General features: G+C 35.9%; 1 protein-coding gene across 1 annotated transcript in view; it reads left to right on the top strand.

Annotated features, from left to right (window-relative positions):
- Positions 1-20,749, top strand: part of LRP1B (LDL receptor related protein 1B) — a 1,597,029-nt gene that overhangs the window by 721,864 nt on the left and 854,416 nt on the right. The window contains exons 4-5 of the mRNA XM_074363587.1: positions 6,918-7,037; positions 11,622-11,750. Of these exons, the coding sequence (XP_074219688.1) occupies positions 6,918-7,037; positions 11,622-11,750 (249 nt within the window). The remainder of the gene's footprint in view (positions 1-6,917; positions 7,038-11,621; positions 11,751-20,749) is intronic.

Genomic DNA, 20,749 nt, shown 5'->3' with positions numbered 1-20,749 from the left:
TCTTAGGTAGCACATCAAATGTGGACAGACATTGATTGCTTCAGAGAGTAATAGTCACATGTTGTAGGAACCAATCATCCAGTGTAGAAAAATTTCCTGTGGTTAATGCTTCCCTTTCTGTTAGGGGTTTTGCATTCAGGTAAAGATTTTAGGAGAATTCTCAAAAAAAAAAAAAAAACCCTTCTTCAAAAGATGTCAAAAAATACAGTAGTGATTTAGGGGAAAAAAAATAGAACTACTTTATGTAACACCCAAAAATAAAAGAGTGAAAGCTTAAAAAAAGAAAACTCTGTTGTAAAAAGAAGCATAGCTCCAAACTGCTTGAAGACTATGGAAATTATGACAAGGATATTGATGATAGATATTCTGTTGTACTGAATGGATGATTAAGCTTTAATTGACAAACAGTGATAAACAATGATAATAAAAAGAGTTACTAGGATGCAGGCAGTATTTTAAGAGCTTTGCCTGACTGACCTCATTCAAGCCTCACAACAACCTTATGAGTTAGTTTCTATTATTACCCCCATTTCAGAGATGAGGAAAAACAGGTATAGAGAACTTAAGTCATGGCCCATCACCATGGTATTATGTAACAAACAGCCCTGGTACCTCAGGGATTTAGTGCAACAAAATTCCAAATTTTCACTCAAATCACAATCCTAATTGGGTCATTGGTGGAAGTTTTCCATATGTGCTGTTTCAGGCTCTTAGGGATCTCTGCCAACCCAAGGCCCTACCAGTCATCTGTTGGATTCCCTGCATCCAAAGGGCTGACAAGTGAGGAGAGAGACTGTCATAATGCTTCCTGGCCGGTCAGGAAGTGACATAAACTAATTCTGTACATATTACCATTGTCTAAAAGCCAGATACATGGCTCCAACCTAACTGCATGTCAGCCAGTAAATGCCATCTTTTTATTTGCCCAGAAAGAAGAAACAGGACTGGTGAACGTTCGCTATTCTTTGCCACATTCACATAGCCTGAAATTAGTTAAACCGAGGTTGGAGCTTAGGTATTCTGGCTCCAGAGTTCAAAGCCATATTTGTGATATGATACCACACTCCGAAAAAAAAGGAAAAAAAACAGTAAAAGAGTTTAGACTTGGTGTGAATTAATTTTCTATCCTAGAATTCCTCTTACTATTTATTAGTAATACAAATTCAGAAATCTATTCCTAAGTTAAGAATGACTTAGAAGCTTAGATGTCTCACAAGTACCCACTACTTGTAAACAGTTAACTTGCATTTGATACAGAAAGTATACTCACATTTTGATAATATTCTCTTGTGCAGTTTTGAAAAGAACATAAAAAGATTTCTTAAAATCACAGAATTATAGTGGGTCTGTGTTGGGGAATCTTCACCAATTGAATTATATTCAATTTCTAAAATAGTAGCTCCTCTCCTTTAATTAAAAATATACTTTTTAATGATAGTGCTGAGGAACACAGATCAGATACCATGTTTACATATTGGTATTCTGCTTTGCATAAATCCCTTTAGATACTAGTGGTCTTCCTTCTTCAGTCTAAGATCCAAAGCAGTGATAATGTTACATGAACCAATGACTATGTTTCATGAAAAGCACTTTATAAAGACTGATGATTTAAGTGCAAAGTTTCTGTTCTACTTAAATAAGCTTTCTAACAAAATTAATCTGATGTACTTTTAGTTATGTGCATAATCATTATAGTGTTGCATGCAATTTAGCATAAATGGTGCAGTTAAATTGATCACATTCCAGTAATTAGTATTGCTTTCACAGATTCAAGCCACTTTTAAATTTTAGTTTTTCATATTGTTAGCTCTTCTTAGTTCGTGTTTTGTTAGAAGAATCAGTATTTACCATTCCTTTTGTTATCATATACTGTTTAGTTGTCTCCCTGTCAGCTCTCTGCACACACACAAGGTCTCATACAGGATAAATTCACTAGACTAAAAGCGAAGTTGCCCTGGTCTCTTTTGCTATTTTCAACCACTAGACACCTACATACTACACAAAACCATGAGTGAGATCTGGTCTTTCATAATTATTTTTACCCATTTTTTTCTTATTTCTCTTCAGTTTTTCCCATCATTACCCTCATCTTGGTAACCTTTTAGCATGCATCATGTTTCGTACTCCAAGGGTTTGAAGATTGGAGAGAGCAGAAAGAAAGAAACAAAAGACCATGGATTTTCTGCTTCAGATCGAGACAAGGAAAAGGAGTTGGGCTATAGGGATTAAGTGGAAAAACAGTGCATGTAAAGAACTAAATTAATATGCCTTCCCTAAGGCACAGATGAAATAAATTAGGCCATATCCCAATCTTCCTTCTCTTCATCCTATAGCATCTTTGTCTGTTCTGTGAGAAACCTTTCTTTCTTCCTCTTTCTGCCCCACCCCCTTACTACAGTTTATTATCTGTATCCCCTCTGCTCCACTGAATCCCTTTTTAAAGGTCTTAATTGATCCTATTAGGAAACCCAGGGCATGTTTTAGGCTTTATCTGAGTAAATTCCTAGGGAGATTTAACATGTATTGCTCTGATTATTTCTATGAACTTTTTTTTCTTTAGATTTTGGGAAGCTTTCTAGGTTTTTCATCTGTATATTTAATTATATCTCAGTTTTCTTTGTTGATACCTCTTCTTCTTCTTGCCTTTCACATGTAAAAATTTCTCTGAGTTTGATTTATATCATAAGTATTTTTGGTAAGGGATGATTGTCTCTTTGGGCTCTAATTACCAACTATACCTTTGTGAACTTCCAAACCTGTATCTTTAGTCCAGATTTTTCTTCTTAAATAGATTCAAATTCTCACCTCCCTCCTGGCCATTTTCTTATCCACACTTTAAAAAGTCAAGGCGAACTTAATATTTCTCCCTAAACTTCCAGTCCTTCTATTACTCTTAATTTATTTTATTGGCACTGTTAACTCAGTGTTGTTATGTTTTCACCAAGTTTTTGGCCATCCGCTCATCTGAGTATCCATTGTCCTAATTTCTAGCCCTTTAGATAGCTTTTCTTTCTTCACTGTCTTTCACTCATCTTGTACCTTGTTGCTAGCCACTTTCAAACAATGCAAGTCAGAGTATGTCACTTCTGTCCTCTGTAACCAGCAATGACTTCCATTATCAATACAGAAAATTCTACTTAATCTGAGAATTAATCTGCTTTTACCTGAAAATTTATTTTCCATGTTGTCTGCTTTATCTGGAATGCATGCTTATAAATTTTGTCTCCTGAATTCTTCTTATCTTTTAAATTTTAGCTTAAATTAAACTTTCACAACTTTTTTCCAGATACCCACCTCCATTTCCAGCCTCTGGATGGATTCTTCTCTTTCCAGATAATGTCACTTGCATTTTTATTTAGTGTCTGTGTTTTCTGCTATGAATTATAGCTTTTGTTTACATTTTTGTGCTCCCTACCCACTTCCACACTCATGGTGTAATTCGTTAATTTGTCTAAAGCAGTTTTGCATCTGTGGAACCCCGACAGAGTGCTTAGCATTGACTAGGTGTTCAATCAATGTTGAACTAAAGAAGTATATTTAGTAAAGGCAATTTTGGACTGATTCCACCATAATCAAACAAGATTTGACGATTCAGTTACCTAAGTTAAAGATGTAAGTGAACTATATTTAGGACCTAGTTTAATTTAATGGACTAAAAATGACACCTGAGAGTGTTAATCCTCATCTTAGAGTTAAGCTATTTTATTGATTTATTGGTTCATTCATCCTATAAAAACTATGAAACATGCTTGTGTCTATAGCACACTACTGAACCAAGAATGAAAAAAAAAATACATCATGGTTTCAGCCATCACCAGACAGTACAGTGGGAATAGAGGCGTTTTTAAGAAAATAGGCTTTGTTTACAGAAACAGACTCATAGACATAGAATAGAAACTTGTGGTTGCCAAGGGGGTGAGGGGTGGGAAGGGACAGACTGGGATTTCAAAATGTAGAATAGATAAACAAGATTATACTGTATAGCATAGGGAAATATATACAAGATCTTGTGGTAGCTCACAGTGGGGAAAAAATGTGATAATGAATATATGTATGTTCATGTATAACTGAAAAATTGTGCTCTACACTGGAATTTGACACAACATTGTAAAATGACTATAACTCAATAAAAAAAAGTTTAAAAAACAAAACAAAAGAACATTAAAAAAAAGAAAAGAAAAGAAAATAGGCTTTGTTTGTAGGCAGCCTGACCTCGTTTTGGAGTTTTGAATGCCATCTCCATCATATATTTACTGTATAATTTTAAGTTAGTTATCAAACATCAGTTTCCTTATCTGAAAACTTTAAATTACAATAATACATGCATGTTTGACTAATATATATATTAGTTCCTAATATATTCATTATATATATTATATTTATAATATATTCATAATACATTATGAACCTAATGTTTATATTATACAGCAAATGTTTACTCTCTGAGATGATGCTACTCTGCCACACTGAAATATATTATTATTATTATAATATATATTAGTTTCATAATTTGTAGCTATAGATACTGGTGGCAGGAACCAAAATGTAAATAACTACCATACAAAGCAAAAACATCATAATTCCTAAAAAAAATTGTATTCCGTATTTTTAAGTTAATAATATATTTTTATAGACCAAATGACTGGTCTTTGCACATTATATAAATATTAACATTTCTATTAGCATATGATTAGCATTGACCCCAATTCCAAACATATAAATCAGATAGTTGATTTGTATATTGTTTGAATTCATCAAGGAAGCAGAAATTGTTCCAGATTTTTCAAAGAGTAAGAGATGGAATACAAAGTATCGATTGTAATCAGAGCAGTGAACATTAGAAGTTGAAGAGGGCACACCTTGCTCTCAAGTTATGGGACTGTAGTTATGTTCTAGTTAGTGGGGAAGCTATGGTATTGATGAGTTTACTAGTAGCGTATTGATAGATAAGAGAAAAAGACCAGGTTTCTACCCTGGGGCATTTCAGGCATAAGACGTTGACAAGAAAATGTGAAACTGTGCAAAGCAAGCTGTGAAATAGGAGGAAAACTAGAAATCTGGAGCTCTGGAAGCAAACTGATGACTGTATATCAAGAAGTAGTTAACTGTGTCAGGGGCTGCTGATGGGTCGAGTAAGATGATGTTGGAGAAAAGGCCTTTTTGCACTTCTCAGCATCCAGGTCATTGGAGACCTGTATGTGAGCAGTTTCTGGAGCAGTACAAGTGAAAGCTTGATGGAGTGGGCTTAAGACAGAAACAGAGGAAGAGAGAATCTGTAAGGATTATGTTGTAAATTTTGTTATAAATAGGAACAAAGAAATTGGGCAACAGTGAGTAGTAGGAAAGGTGAGATCAAGGCTTTTTGTTTTTTAATCTGAGGAAAAATCAGAGCATGTTTGATACTGAGAATGAGCTAGTATAGGGGTCAGAAAGCATTCTGTAAAGGGCTATGGTAGGAATGTTCGGCTTTGTGGGGCAACCAGTCAACTAATTAAATGAGGCAACTAGTTGGGTTGTGCTTATAGTATAAAAGCTGCCATAGGCAATGAGTAAACAGATGGCCATGACTGTGTTCCAGTGAAGCTTAACTGACAAAAAGAGATGGGGGTCTAGTTTGATATAATATACATTTTTTAAAAATGATTATGGGAGGAAGTAGAGAAATACTGAAGATAGCCTTGAGTAGGTGAAAGGAAATGCAGTTTGTGCACAGGAACTGGGGTTGGAGCTTTAATTATGAGTTAAACCAAGTTTGAAAAGCAAGAAGGACAAGGATATGCAGAGGTGTGTAAATGGGAAGCATAAATTTGTGGGAAAAAAAAATCTCTTGATTGCTTCAGCTTTTTCAGGGAAGTAGGAAGCAGGATCATCATCTGTGAGTGGCCATTAGGAAGGAAATTCAGAGTTTTAAGAAGAGAAAAATAAAATAGTTGCGTGAAGGGGTTGAAAAGTAATTGGGCTAAGCAAATACTGTAGATAAGTAATTTTTAGTAAAATACCAAATTGTCAGCTTGGAATGTTCTATTTTCCACATTGGACTTTTCATATATTTTTATTAAAATATATAATATTTCTGAAGCACCAGTTAAACTTGGCAAATACCAGTTTTTTGAATCATTTAACCTTAATCTTTAAAACCCTTATTTTTCTCCCCAGGAGGTGGAATTGTTGCAACCCATTAGTATCCCTATTTTCAGACGGCAAAATCAGTTACACGTTCTATCCATGTATTTTTCTAGTTTAGCAAATCATATTCCTGTTAGAAATTATTTGGGCAATGAATGTGCTTCTGTCACTTCATCTGTTTCATGCATTTATCATATTGAACTGTAATTTGCTCTGAGGGTTTGCTAACTTTAGCTTCAGTGATGTATTTGTTCCGAAGGAGTTCAGGTATAATGAAATATATTATGTCCAGTATTTGTCTAATATGTTGCCATCAATGAAAGATAAATTATTGAAATGGCATATATTCACATTGATTGCTATGAAAGATATACATGGATTGATAAATCAAAACAAGCCTTCAAAAGATAGAAAATCAATTAATGTGTCAGGTAGAAAAGGCATAAATGGTGAAATCAACCAATGAGTTGACATTTTTCCTCTTGAAATAATTTAATTTACCAGAACTTGAAAGGATTTGTGACTTTGAACACACCTAATAAGCTAAAAAGTGAAAGACTAAACAGATTGATCTGAAATTTTATTAACAATACTTCAAACAAATGTAAACCAACATGTTTTAGAGGGACTAGATATTATTTGTTCTGTCAACCAATCATAGAAACTTTCTAGGAAACCAATCGAACCTACATTATTAGGTTATGTACTAAGTAAATAAAAACATTTAAATTTAAGCAATATACATGTGTGCACACTTGTATAGAGCTAATACCTTCGTTTTTCCTCCACAGAACTGTTACCCAATTGCCAGCAGTTGAATTGTCAGTATAAATGTGCAATGGTCAGAAATAGTACAATATGTTACTGTGAGGATGGATTTGAAATAAAAGAGGATGGAAGAAGCTGTAAAGGTAAGTATGACATGTAATTCTATTTTTTCTTTTTTAACAGAGGCTTAGTTACAAGAAAGTTAATAAAATATTTTCAAGTACCTACCATGTGTTCCCAATTAAGACGTTCATGTTAACTTTTTTGTTTGTTTCTTGAGATTTAAAAGTTGTCACTCCAACCAAAACCACATACACAAACATTACAGATAAGCATTTATACAAGTCAATTTTCAATTCATATTGCAATGATGTCAAACATGGGGCACATCAACAATGGAACATGTTTTGGTTAATCGCTTGGTTAGAACTTTGGATTTGATTGTTTTAACTTAAATGTTTTATGCCTGTTACATAGCTGCAGTGTAATAGACATTTGTTATTAACGAAGTTAGCTTAATACTAATCATGTAATGTTCTTTACAACTTTTGCATTGATAATTCTGGTAATTGGTATTTGAGTAATAGCAATAATGATAAACATAAAATATTCATTTATTTTTAATGTCTTAATTTTTGCTTTTGTGAATACTCTGCAGCAGATGTTTACTCTCTGAAATGATACTACTCTGCCACACTGAACTATTTTAGGTCACTTCTCCATTCTCTTGACTGCAAATATATATATGTATTTGTGTGTATATATATTGTGGGTATAGCAGATTGTATAAATCTGATACAGTCACAATATAAATAATACATTATTTTATATGATATTTAGAATCTATATATAGGATACATCAAATATAGAATCTATGTTAAAGTTGAGGAACATGTGCATTACCAGCACTAACAAACAGAATACTTTCTGAAGAAATGAGTGCTTTGCTGATTACTTTAAAGCTTTGCTTTATTATTATCACTTTTACCTTAAAACAGAATCTCCAAGTTGAAAAAATCCTCAGAGAGAATATTTTTCAAAATTCTAATGACAAAAGTGAGAACAGTGAGACTGCAAGGTTAAATGACTTAAGTTTGCACATCTTTTTTTCAGAATAGACTTGGGAGTAAAACACAGATCTCTGGAGCCCACTTATTCTTATCCTGAGGAGGCTCATTGCTTTATAATGTACTTTGGGGCTTAAAGTTTTAGTTTGTTCTTTTTTTCATTTTCTGTATAATATGAGTGTTATAAAAAAAAATGTATGTTTTTCAGATGTTTATCAGACCCAAAGGCTGCATCATCTGACCATAAGGGTATATTTGACTGACATCATTTTTATGCCAACATTTAAAAATCAGAAGATTGCACACAAAAAATTCAGACTTTCTGAAAAAAATCAGAAGATCTGGTAACACCAGACTGCTTATAATGACAAAAGTCAGCTGGATATAACCAGTACCTCTGGACACGCATACAGTTTCAAGTTCTAAACACCACCTTCCCTTCACACAAAGTCAGCCAATATGCTTACCCTGTGTCCTTCTCACTCTTTTGCTGTGCCTCACTCCTCTAGGAGTCAGGGTTTTCAGCTCCTTATGCATGGGTCTCTTTCTCCTGAGTCTCTCATTTAAATCCAAAAAAATCATCACAGTCACTTTCTTCTGTTGAACATTAGTAAGGAGTTACACAGTGGTCATTATCGAAGTTCCCCAGTAGATGAGGAGCTTTTTTCTTTTTCTACTTTCTCTGCACTCCTAGATGGCCAGGTCTGAACATCACTTATGCCTTCCCAAAGGTATTTCCAGGATATTCTCTGTCCTTAAAGGGAGAAAGAAGGCAGCATGACAAGTGACAACATGCCTATTTTCTTTGTGACCAGTTTTGTGGAGTTAAATCAATTTCACAGCAGTGCATTCTGACTAAGAAAACAGAAAAGAAATAATTAATTGTATTGTTTTCCTGGATAGCATAATCATATCAGAAAAACTAAATAGCAAGCAATATTAAAGTTGAAAAAATTGGTGAAAATAGATGAGAATCATCATTTCTGCCACTAAGGGCTGGTCTTACCTGCTCAGATTTTATTTCACATTATCACTGTAGACTTCTCTCCAAATACTATTCTTTCTATCCCCGAGGCTACTTAATTCAAACAAGCCATCCTTGAGTGCAGGCTATTACATAAAGCTAAAGAAATCTGAGAAAAATGCAAATTAATACCATACAAAGGCATGGGTGACTACTTAGCAATCTCTTTGCTTTTCCTTAGTAAACGCCTTTCTTAGCTGGGGGGTCAGAAGGTGGGACTGAGACTTCCTACTCTCTAACCATGTGTTTGGTCTTTTTGGTGACCAGCCCCATTCTGAGATTATCTAGTGGCCCCACCCTGAGTCACCTCATTAGCATAGACTCTAGTATATTTCACAGGGGCTCATTATAAATAACAAAAGGTGTTCCTTTAGCTCAGAAAATTACAAGGTTAGGAACCTCATGCCAGAAACTGAGGACAAAGACTGAAGAATATTCTTATTATACCCAAGCAGTTTAATCCACTTAACATCATAGCCGTGGGCCGTCTTGTTAGCTTCTCCTTTTTTTCTGTCATTTTCCCTCAACTTCTCCCTCAAAAATTGTTCCAGGTGTCCCATATTTTCTTCGAATTCAGTATCCCCAAGCTCCAATGACCAAACTCTGTGAATAGGCCAAAGTTTATCCTATCCCATTTAGAGACTCCATGAAACAAAAGCATGTTCCAGTGAAGATCTGTCTTGCATTTGCAGCAGTATTCCCTTTCCCCTTCACTGCACCAGGGTCCCTACAGGTGTCCTACCTGCCATATCCAAATGGTAATTTCAATCTTTATCTCACTGGATTTCTTCATTGCATATAACACTCTGATATCCTTGAAAAGCTCCTCTTTCTTAACTCCTTTCTTTAGGCTTCTCATGAAGTGTCCTTCAAAGGAGGCTCCTGGATTCCTCTTTCTTGCCTGCCGTTTACACGCTGGTATCCTGCAGTATTTTGCTCTAGCTAAGCTTTTCTTGCTTTCCCTTTCTCTCTGTGGGATCTAAGCCTCTACTATTTTTTTTTTTTAAATCTGTTATCCATATGCTACTATTTAAACTGTTACCCATGTGCTATCCTAAATACTCCAAGACAGATCTCAGCCTGTATTACTGGTCCCATCTAACTGCTTATTAGAAGCTTACTCAAGGATGCTCTACAGACACCTTAAATTTAACGTCCAAATCAAACTCATTATCTCCTCCCCTAGTATCTCCATTCAAGTCCATACTTCTTATAAAATTGGACCACCATTCACTTCCATCATATCCAGTTTTCATATGTTGTCTATTCTATTTCTTAAACATTTGAGTCCATTCCCTCTTCTCCATTCCAATGCCACTGTCTTAGTTCAAAAGTTTGATTTCAGAATATAATTTCTTATATGAAATTAGCACATAAGTAATTTTCCAGAATCTGTTCTCTACCTTTACCAATCCATTTTTCATAAGGCTTTAATTTTAAATACAAAGTTGATCATAAAGCTCATCTAATTAATGCTTTCCCAGTGCCCACATATCACATACAGCACTTTAGTTTAGCATACAAATAACTTCATTATCCAGTGCCAAAGCTGTTTTCCCATTATCATCTGTTACCACTTCCTCTACACACCCTTACTCCACTTGACTCCTGACGCTTCTGAAATCCCTACCGTATCATCCTGATGGCTTTTCACATGCTGTTGTGTTTAGCTGGAATGCTTCTTTCTATTGGATCCCTTTTTATTTAGTTTGAAGAAGTCTAAATTGTCCTTTAAGCTGAGCTCAATATGCAGCCTTCACTTGACCTTCTCCCTTCATCCAGCAGGTTCATTTACTTGTCTATGTTTCTATCAAAACTACACTATGCCTCTGTTAAAAGGAAATGCATAGAAATGAAATTCTATTTCACTAGACTTGTTTCACTTAGAAATTGAAACCATGTTTTATCAATTTTGGTTTCTTCAGGGATTAGTATAGTGCTTGGTAAACACGACGGACTGAGTAGACATTTGTCTAAATTATTAGCTGACAGATTTTTTTTTTAATTTTCCTGGTTGGTTAAGAATCATTAAGTACCTGCTGTTTACAGAGATTTGAGCAAAATGCTGGAGGAAGGAAATATTGGGAGAGGAAGGAAGGAATAGAAGGATAACCATAGATATAAAATAAAAATTAAGATAAATTTTATCTTTTCAACAAGTACCTAATAGTTTCCTCCTTGTGATTTAGAGAGAGTGGTTTGTGTAGCTTAGTTCAAAACTCGTATTTAATTTCTTCTTGAAAATCATGTTGCCAGATTAATTCTTTGTTAAAATAGTGAAAAAGTGTCATAAACACTGGAACTATTCAGCAAACATTCATTGGAGGACATTTTATACCTTTGCACAAATATCCAAGGACTTTTAGCCTGCTATTAAAAATGTCAACACATTCTCTTTCAAAGTAAAAGATTTGATGTTAAATTTGATCTTGCATCTCTGTAACTGTTAAACAACAATGAATTTTATGTTCCATTAGTGTGATTTCAAAAAGACATACTGGAATTGGCTCTTTCACTCATTTTTTAAAAAAAAAATAATCTATTTCCAAAGTTTGGGAAAAAAATGTTTTCTTCAGGGAGAAAAAATAATGCCCAACAATAAATCTGCTTAGGAATGATGCCAATTTTCCTTTTAGATCAAGATGAATGTGCTATTTATGGAACCTGCAGCCAGACCTGCACAAACACACGTGGATCCTATGCCTGCAGCTGTGTGGAGGGCTACCTGGTGCAGCCGGACAACAGGTCTTGCAAAGCCAAAAATGGTGAGTTGTCTCGCTGTTTGTCCTTCCAGAATTTATTTCTTTTGCAATTTCTTTTCATTAGAAATGTAGTAGGGCAATACAGGCTTTGAAGAAATAGGTTCTTCCTCCATTTTGATTCACTAATCCACACTTAGAGATCCAGAGCGCTGCTTTTAGTTGTCACTGCGCAGTATATAAAACCCCTTCCGTTACAGGGAGTTTCTAATGAACAAACACCTGTTCAGGAGAAACTGATTAACTGGTTTGAATTGTCCATCTCTCTCCTGGACTATGTAAGATGTTCCTAACTGGTTTCTGTGAACTTCTGCTTTCTCTCCCAAATCCGTATTCCACATAATCGTTGAAGTTCTCTGCTAAAATATCAGCCTGACCATGTCATTATTTTGCTTAAAATCTCCCAGTGACTTTCACTCACCTTGAGAATACAACCCAGACTTCTCACAGCACCTCTGAGGGCTAATGGTCTGGTACCACATACCTTTCCATCTCATCGGCTACTTGTCTTTTTTTAATCACACACCAGCTGCACTGGTTTCCTTGTCCTTCAACCACTTTGCTCTTGCCTTGAGGTCTTTCTACTTGCTGTTTCATCTGCCTGTAATGCTTTTCCTTAGGATATTCACATTCCTATCATTCAAGTCTCGACTAAAATGTCAACATTCAGAATGACCTCCTCTGGTCATTCTGTTCAGTGGTGTGAACCCTCTCCATCACTATCTTATTTCCCAATTGTACTTATTTATGCCTACTGTATCGCTGTATGATTTTTCAGTTTTATTTTCTTTACAGCATTACCATTTGTAATGAACTCATGTATGTGTTTGTTTATCATCTAATTTGCCTAGAATAATACAAGAATTAAGACAGTATAGAACTTGTCAGTTTTGTTTACTGTAATTTACTCAGTTCTGATCATTGCCTGGGACATATAGGTACTCATGAATATTTATGGAAGGAATGAAAAAGAAGGAATTAATTTTTCTTTCTAATTAAATTACTAAAATGAGAGTTCCACTCTTAAGTGTTTGAATTTCATGCTTCAAAAGTGCCTTCCTTTTAACCCGCTTACCTGCAAATAAAGCCTGTAGTTTTTACATAGTGTTCAGTCTAAGGAAATCCTGGGGAAGTACTGTTGACTTGCTAATGAAATAGCCTTGAGATGTGCTAGTAACGATGGGATAACACTAATTCTTTTTGTGAGCAGAATTAGCTTAGGAATAATATAGGGAGATATTATATATGGTATTTATCTGGTATAGACTAATTTCCCCCAAATCTGGTTTCATGTCATGCATTTTCAAATTATGATGTTTTGATCAATTAATGAATGCCCCCCTACTCCCTTTTATTAACAATTAGAAAATTGGATGGGGTTCTCTTTCCTGAAGCCAAACTCAGAAAAGCATTGGATTTGCTTTGCCACCTACAACTTCTGTTTTGCTTTACAACATAACTTCATGTTATAATTTCAACTATTTCTCTGGATCGTGTGTTTAATTATTTACAGAACATATTTGTATACAATAATACAAAGAGAGAAACTCTTTTACTTCTTAGTTTATTTCTTTGAATTACAGACTTGGTCTACCAAGCCCTATTTATTTTTCGGGGCAATCCTTCAGAAAAATTAGGTCAAGTTATATGTTCCTCTTTAAGCCACCACTGAGAGTTCTGATTTAAAACACTGACAGACTAAACAAGTAGAAAGCTTGTTCTTTGCTGTTTCTATTGATCCAGACAATATTGCTGTGAATACACAGGGAGAGTGTAATGTAATAAACTCTCTACGAAGAAGCACTTCCGCTCTTCATTCATGGAGGGGTATGTGACAAAAAAAGAATATAACCTAAGAGGGGTGGTACATGGTAATGAAATGTTACATAAGGAGATCTGATGGCTGTAGCACTGATAACAGAATATATAAATGCCTTCACCTCAGGGTGGTTGGCTTGATAAAAATATTGGCCTACATGGTTTGAACAATACATAGTTTCCGTGACAGTGTTTCTGTGGTTTGTAGTTTTAGGAAAATGAGTTGCTAGTATTATAGCAAATGGGTACAAGTCTATAGTGTGTATTGACTAGTTGTCAAGGTCACAGGGATATTTGAACCAGTGCATTTGTACAAGTCAAAAGGAAAACTATCAGTTTTGCTTCAGTTTTCTCATCTTTATAACAGATGTACCAGAGTATATTTTTTGCCTCTGTTATATGTAAAACTTCATCAGGTTTAAAATTTTTTTACAACAGTTCTATGTACTGTAGTATTGCTCTTGTTGAAGGATGCCAGGGAAATGCTAAAACTAAACCGTATTTTTTTTAAGGCTTTGACTTTCCTCTTTGTCATTACCTGGCTGCTTAGATTAGCCCGTTCCCTTCCTCTGAAATTCTACATCACTAGACACTGGAATCTGACTTTCCCTCCAGGTCAAGCCAGAGATCCAGGGATCCCAGAAGCTGGGATTGTGTGAAACGGGGGAAGGTTAGAATGGGCTAACTCAAAACAGTAGATGTATGTAATAGAATGCGAGGCTTTAGACAAAAGAACCATTTGAAGATAGCAAGCCCAAAGGACATAATGGGCAGCTAGAACTGAACACACAAGGGAAGTTCTGCAAAGACCCTACTAGATGATAGATGGGAAAATAGAAGTTCCTAGGAGAAGCAGCCTTTTATATGAAGGCAGGGAGATAGCAAAGTCAGTGGGCTGGAAGCTGCTGAGAAAGGCGATGAGCTGCTTCAGCACAAAATAGTATCATGGTTGCACCCCAACTAATCACCCCAAAGCTTGCCTGTGGGGATCTTATTTTCGGTATGACAATTGATAGTAATTAGGTAAATTAATTTGAGTTAATTGATTGTCCTTCCTTTGTGATATAATGCCTGAATCCAAGTAAAATTCATAAGCCTTAAGAGCAACTTTAAGAAATAACGCTAACAGGGGCAGGGGACTTTAGTCCCCGTGGCAGATTGAGGAAGAGATTAATGTTAGGTGGGAGGCCTTTATATTCTTGATAATTTATGCAGTACACATTCTTTCCTTTTCTACATTTAGTAAGATTAACCTGACTACTGAAATATAGAATCCAGTTGTTTCAGAGTTGGGAGAAACTTCAAAGGTAATCAATTCCAATTATCCACGTGATACCAAACTAATTTCCAAACAGAAGAAAGTCTACAATGTATGTTACAAAAATAACTTTAAATATGCATACTTGATATAACTGTAGGAGGAGGCATACTAGAACATGATGTCATGATGAAGTGTTCATTACTCTGGAATGGGACACACATTAAAAACTAGTAATTTTTAAATTAAATGTTAGGACTTGTATGAAAAAAGATGATTGAAAGTAGCTGTCAAAACATCTACAAATATCCTGCAAAACATCCTGTATATATGTACTTTTCTTGGGGACTAGGGTTCTAATAATGTCTTATCACATGCGAAGATGAAAAGGTTTTTTGTTGTTTTTTAATTAAACTAACTTTGTTTTCACTGATCTTGACTGATTTTGTTCAGAAGTGTGTGTTAACTATGGGCACCCAGGGCTGAGAGTGGGCTCATGCAGAACCTAGGGGTGTTTAACTTACGAACTGTTGGCCATTTTAAATGAACTGATAAGTCCAGGCTCATTGGACTCTACCCCTCGTTGAAGGCAGGCGTTTACCGCAGTGTACAATTCTACGGAAGCTGTCGGGCTCTACTGATGGCACCGAACAACAGCAAAATCAAGAGCACTACATAGTTCTGTGCTCGTCAGCGGAGAAGCACTGCCCTGAATGGCCCCAGGTGAGGGAGAGTGGACCTCTTTGCCAGACAGCAACCAGAGTAGTGAGAGAAGAGAGCCTCCCACTGAATCAGTGTGCGATTCTGTTACAGTTTATGCTTTGCTATTCACGGATTTGGGTGAGGGTGACGGGAGACTGTTCAAGCAATGGAATTCTCAGAGTTGTAAGAAATACAGATTATAACCCCTGTCTGGTCCTTGGAAGCACACCTCTAAACAGTGTCAGGGAGTTTTCAAACCACTTGCAGTTTTCTTTGCTACAATTCTTTTTTTTTTTTTTAAGAAAGACAAATAAAACAAAATATAACTTCCTATGGGTCCTACTTCTAAACTGTATTATCGTCTGCTAATATGTAGTTTAAATTTTTCTTTCGTAAACTGGAGGAATCATCCGTGGTTTTCTGTCGGGGCTGGTTCTACTTGGGGTAGAATAGGCAGGTTCCTGTGTGGAAAGGGAGGAGTCCTTGCTCAGAATATCTTAGTCTCATCAGCCACTTGTAATCCTTGGAATTCAGTTATTATAATATAGATGCCTTTTTAAAAAACAGAAGCACTATGTATTAAAATTTAAGTGTTTAGGAAGGGTAACATAGGAAGTCTTAGTAACCTTGATAACTTAAGGAACTGGTGGATTGGATCTGTTTCAGCCTACCATCTGGCTAAGAATAGCCTTCCGCAGAATGCCATGTGATTATGCCTTGACAACATGAAGACTCACTCTTCAGAGTTTTTCCTGTTTTTAGGTAGTCCAGAGGTCTAGTTCCTGCACAATTTGTCCTTTCATTGAGGCATAACAATGAATGACACTTGATGACATGCTGGTGTGTGAGAAGCTCTGAGCTCGGAGCGAGCCTAGTAGACCAGCACCAGGGTAGAAATCCAGATTTGTTGTTTTTGCTCGGTCATGTATGCCTGGAGGAGAGTGTCTGCACGATGGTGAGTGGTAAGTGACGGAAGCAGCCAGTGCCTGGAACAGAGCGTGTGCTTGGTGAATGTTTGTTGGATGATTTAAGCCATTTCCTAAACGTTCAAGAATCAGAATAAGGGTACTGGGATATTGATAGTAAGTCAATATTGATATTGATTTATTGATATATCAATAAAAGGAAAGTCACAACCCTGGAAGAGGTTCGTAAGTTTTTTTTGTGCCAGTTTCATCCTGTTATTTAGGGCTCAAGCTGCCTTTACTGTAGTATTGACATCATAAAGTGGTTGGGGAGCTCTGCATAATCTCATAAATGTGTGCTCCCCACTATGGCCTTCTCAGACAAACGTGGGGTCCCAGTGTGTGTTTGCTCTGTAACCGTAGCTGAAGAATAAGCCACACCAGCTGCAATCAGACAGTATTACCCACGCCTCTATTGTACAGAAATACTGGAGCTTTGTAGACTCCCTTTGAAAACCTGGCCATTGAACATATTTCTCTATTTATTTAGAGTATTTCCACCCTGCATCATCTTTGATCCTTTACTCAGTTGGAAATCACAATCCATGACAGGACAGGGCAGGGATTTCTGATGGAATTGCCATTACCCAAATTAAACATCACACTTTTTCTTCTACCCACACGCTGTTAGTGAGTTCGCTGGTACTGAGGTGTCAAACTCTTCATGGGTAGTCTTTCTTGGTGTTTTGTTTTAAAAAAATTTTTTTTTTCTAGAGGGCATCATTTTCACAGGCTAGCACCTTTCTTGACATCTTAAATCTATTTTTCTAGCCGCAAAGTTGCAAGGTCGATAACAGTCTTATCTGTCACGTGCTTTATGTGTCATGACAACTTTGATTTACCCGTAGTCAGAGAAAAACCGCGTGTCTTCCATTTTGCTTGCCGCTTAACATCTTAGCTGCAGTCTAGCTGCGGATGTCTTTGGGTATGAAGAGTTACATGGCCACATTTATGGGCTCCAGATTTGACAGTCAGTAATCTTTGTTTTCACAAAAGCCACAACATATAAGTACAAATTTCTATCATTTTATTTAATTTTTTATAGAATAGCTATTGAACTGTTACTTAAATCTTCAATACAGAATATGTGATGGATCATATCACGCTCTACAATTAACTCCCTTTTTTTGTCTTACAGTTGGACAAGTATAATGAACACTAAAAATAAATGAGGCACATTTAAATTCATAGAAATTACAAGTGGTTTAATTTTCAGATTAGACATGGCTGAACATACATATATAACTTTTCTGTTACTCTGCTTGGGAAAACTAGAAGTATAAAGCTATTGAAATCCTCAGAAAACCAAAGCTTAAAACCTGAGGAAAAAAATGTATTTTTTTCTAATAAGAATGTTTTTTTTTTCCCCAGAGAGCCTGCAAGGCATCCCCTGTATCAATCACAGTCAACAAAGTAATCCCAGCAGTTAAGAGAAAGTCTCTTGAGCACTCCTCCCCCAGAGCTCACACTTGCCCTTGACTTTGATGACTAATATTCTGCATATTCTCCCTAGTAAAGCTACTTAGAGCCATTTTAGTCCTGAGAAGAGAAAATCTATTGTATTGAATACATTTTTAAATTTATGCAGGCATTTCTTCTTAGCATTAGGACTCACACAGCCTTCATCTTTGCTTTCTATGAAAGATAATACTTGCCAAATTATTAGATAAATTATGTCTTAATAGACTTTAGAGGTTTAAAACAATATATCCTCAAATTACAAGAAATATGCCTAGTAAAGTAGCTAGTAGTCGCTATATAATCACCATTGACTACTTAGAACTAATCTGTCTTTGTAATAGCGAAGTAGAAAATTGCGACCTTAAATGTAGGTTATGTGTGTACGTCGTTGGGCAGCCCTGTCAGAAAACAGTGAAACAGGTTAAGTGTCCTTTTTTTCTACGTCTAGATAATGAATTTTTGTATGTCTCCCTCCTTCCTCCTTATTCTAAGATGATGGTCTCGTTTCCTATTTCCTGGACAAAACAGTAGCAATGAAAAGAGAACTTTCTCACCCTGAACTCTACTAAATCTACCAATCTGTCTGACTCTAGAACTTATCCCTCCGTCTTCCTCTTATTTGAATCGAAGAGCAAACTTTGTTCCGAAGTCCAGTCCCTGCAGTTGTGCATCAGCCCCACTTTCTCTCACCTGCTCAAGAATTTGACTCATACGGTTGTCTTCTTTCTTACGTGTATCATCAATATTTCCTTTTCTCCTGGAGCATGCCCATCAGGATACAAGGATGTCATAAATAGGCTACAAAACACCCTTCTTTAAAACCATATTCCTCTCCGTCCACCACTCCCCTTTTCTTTTCTCTTTATAAAAAGGTTAGAGTTTGTTGTCTCTTTCTGTAATTCCTCCTTCTCCCTCTTGAACCCACTTCAGTGGGTCTTAACATTCTTAAAATTACACGTCTCTTGTCAGGGTTACCAGTGACCTCCAGTTGCCTAATTACTGGATGATCAGTCCTTGGCACACAACGAATCTGTCTCCTCCTGGAATATTTTACCTTTTAAAGCAGCACGTTCTTGGAGTTTTCCTCTTACCCTACCAGGTATCCATTGATTTTGCTGCATGATCCCTCATTTGCCAGTATTTTTGGCATGACTCAGTGTTCAATCCTTTGGACATCTTCTCTTGCTTTATTAATTTCCTAAGTGCTCTCATCCTGTACCATGTCTTTAAAAACACATCCTTTTCCATGGTTTTATTAAACATCTAGAGACTGAGGCTTATAAGTTCTTATCACCAGCTCTGACATTTTTGTTGAACACCAGATTCACTTGAAAATTGAGGTCCAACTTAATATCTCCATTTGGAAATTTAATAGAAATATCAAACTCTATGTGTCCCAAACTTGTTTCACTCTCCTAATGGTGCTTTCGCCAGTGATGGCCATGTTGGTAAACGTGACCCCATTCACCTAGTCGTCCAAGTCAAAACATTGGAGTCTCCCTTCCCTCCATTCTTTCTCTCAAACTCTTTGTTTTAAACTTTTAAATGTATCCTAAATTGGGCTACTCTCTCTAAGGACCAGCCTGTACCTACATTTCCACCAATGCTTTATCTTTCTTCGTGGATTTAACACTGCCAAACAATATTAAATAGTTTTTCTTTACTTGCTTATTGACTGTTTCCTCCACTAAAAGGTAAGCTCTACAAAAACAGAAACTCTGTTAGTTTTGTTGACTGCTGTATCTCTAGCATCTAGAGGAGTGCCTGGCAAAAGCTAGTCATGCTCAATAAATATTTATTAAATCTATAAATAAATATGCAAATACTGAGATAGTATTTTCTTTTTAGGAGACAAATTAAAAGTGGCTTTTTAAAGGACCCATGCTTTCAAACTGGAAATATTTTACAAGCAATTTTAAAGTGAGGCAATATCTATTACATACAAACTCAATCATTACCAGTTTATAACTTAGAAGGACATGTCTGAATTGGGAAAAATGTGTTTCTGTTGCTAAATAAGCTTCTGTTTGCCACAATTAGAAAGATGACTAAGAGATTCAAAAGTAGCCATTGGCCACCTCTCTGTGACTAATGTAGATAGATTGACCACCCCCATACTATCTGCTGATGTTAATATTGATTCCGTTACCTAAAATTTGAGTGACTTGTACTCTGAGAATTTGAGATTTACCAAAATAACCCTTCAATTAAATCAAATTATAGGTTTAATTAAATTCAGTATAATTTATTTCATTTTCCTGATTAAAAATCACAATGCATTATTTGTGTCATTTTACTTTCTGAAGTATACTGTCACTCTTAAATTTAAAAAATCAGTAAAATATCTTTAAAATCGTTGGAGAATCCATATTCAAACAAGTCTCCAAGTGTCATCTGTTTGATGAACACTTACCATGTGCCAAGTAAGGCCTTCCAGGTAATAGGGGAAATGTTTCCTTGATCTGGTGAGTCAGCTCTTTAAGAAATAGGCAGATTGTGAGAGCTGCTGATTTACAAAATGAGACATTGTGTATATGTGTGGTGTGATGTTATTAGCTTTCATTGTGTTTTTTAAAATGATCCTTATTTCCAAAAAACAGCATTTAATTGCTTTTCAATCACCTTTCAAGTGGAAGCATCCTCTAAATGAAGGTACCAGCATTTCACTAATTATGTCTAAATAAAAAGGTTAAATCATTTTACAGTTTATAATTCAGGTTGGTCAGTATTTTACCTGAGGTTTTACTATGCGCAAGACAAGATTACAGAACACAATGCAGGACTGATATGCCATCCCTAAA

Source organism: Camelus bactrianus, chromosome 5, assembly GCF_048773025.1.
Source record: "Camelus bactrianus isolate YW-2024 breed Bactrian camel chromosome 5, ASM4877302v1, whole genome shotgun sequence".
NCBI lineage: Eukaryota > Metazoa > Chordata > Mammalia > Artiodactyla > Camelidae > Camelus > Camelus bactrianus.
Note: the sequence above shows the minus strand (reverse complement) of the source record. Positions and strands in the feature narration are given on the sequence as shown.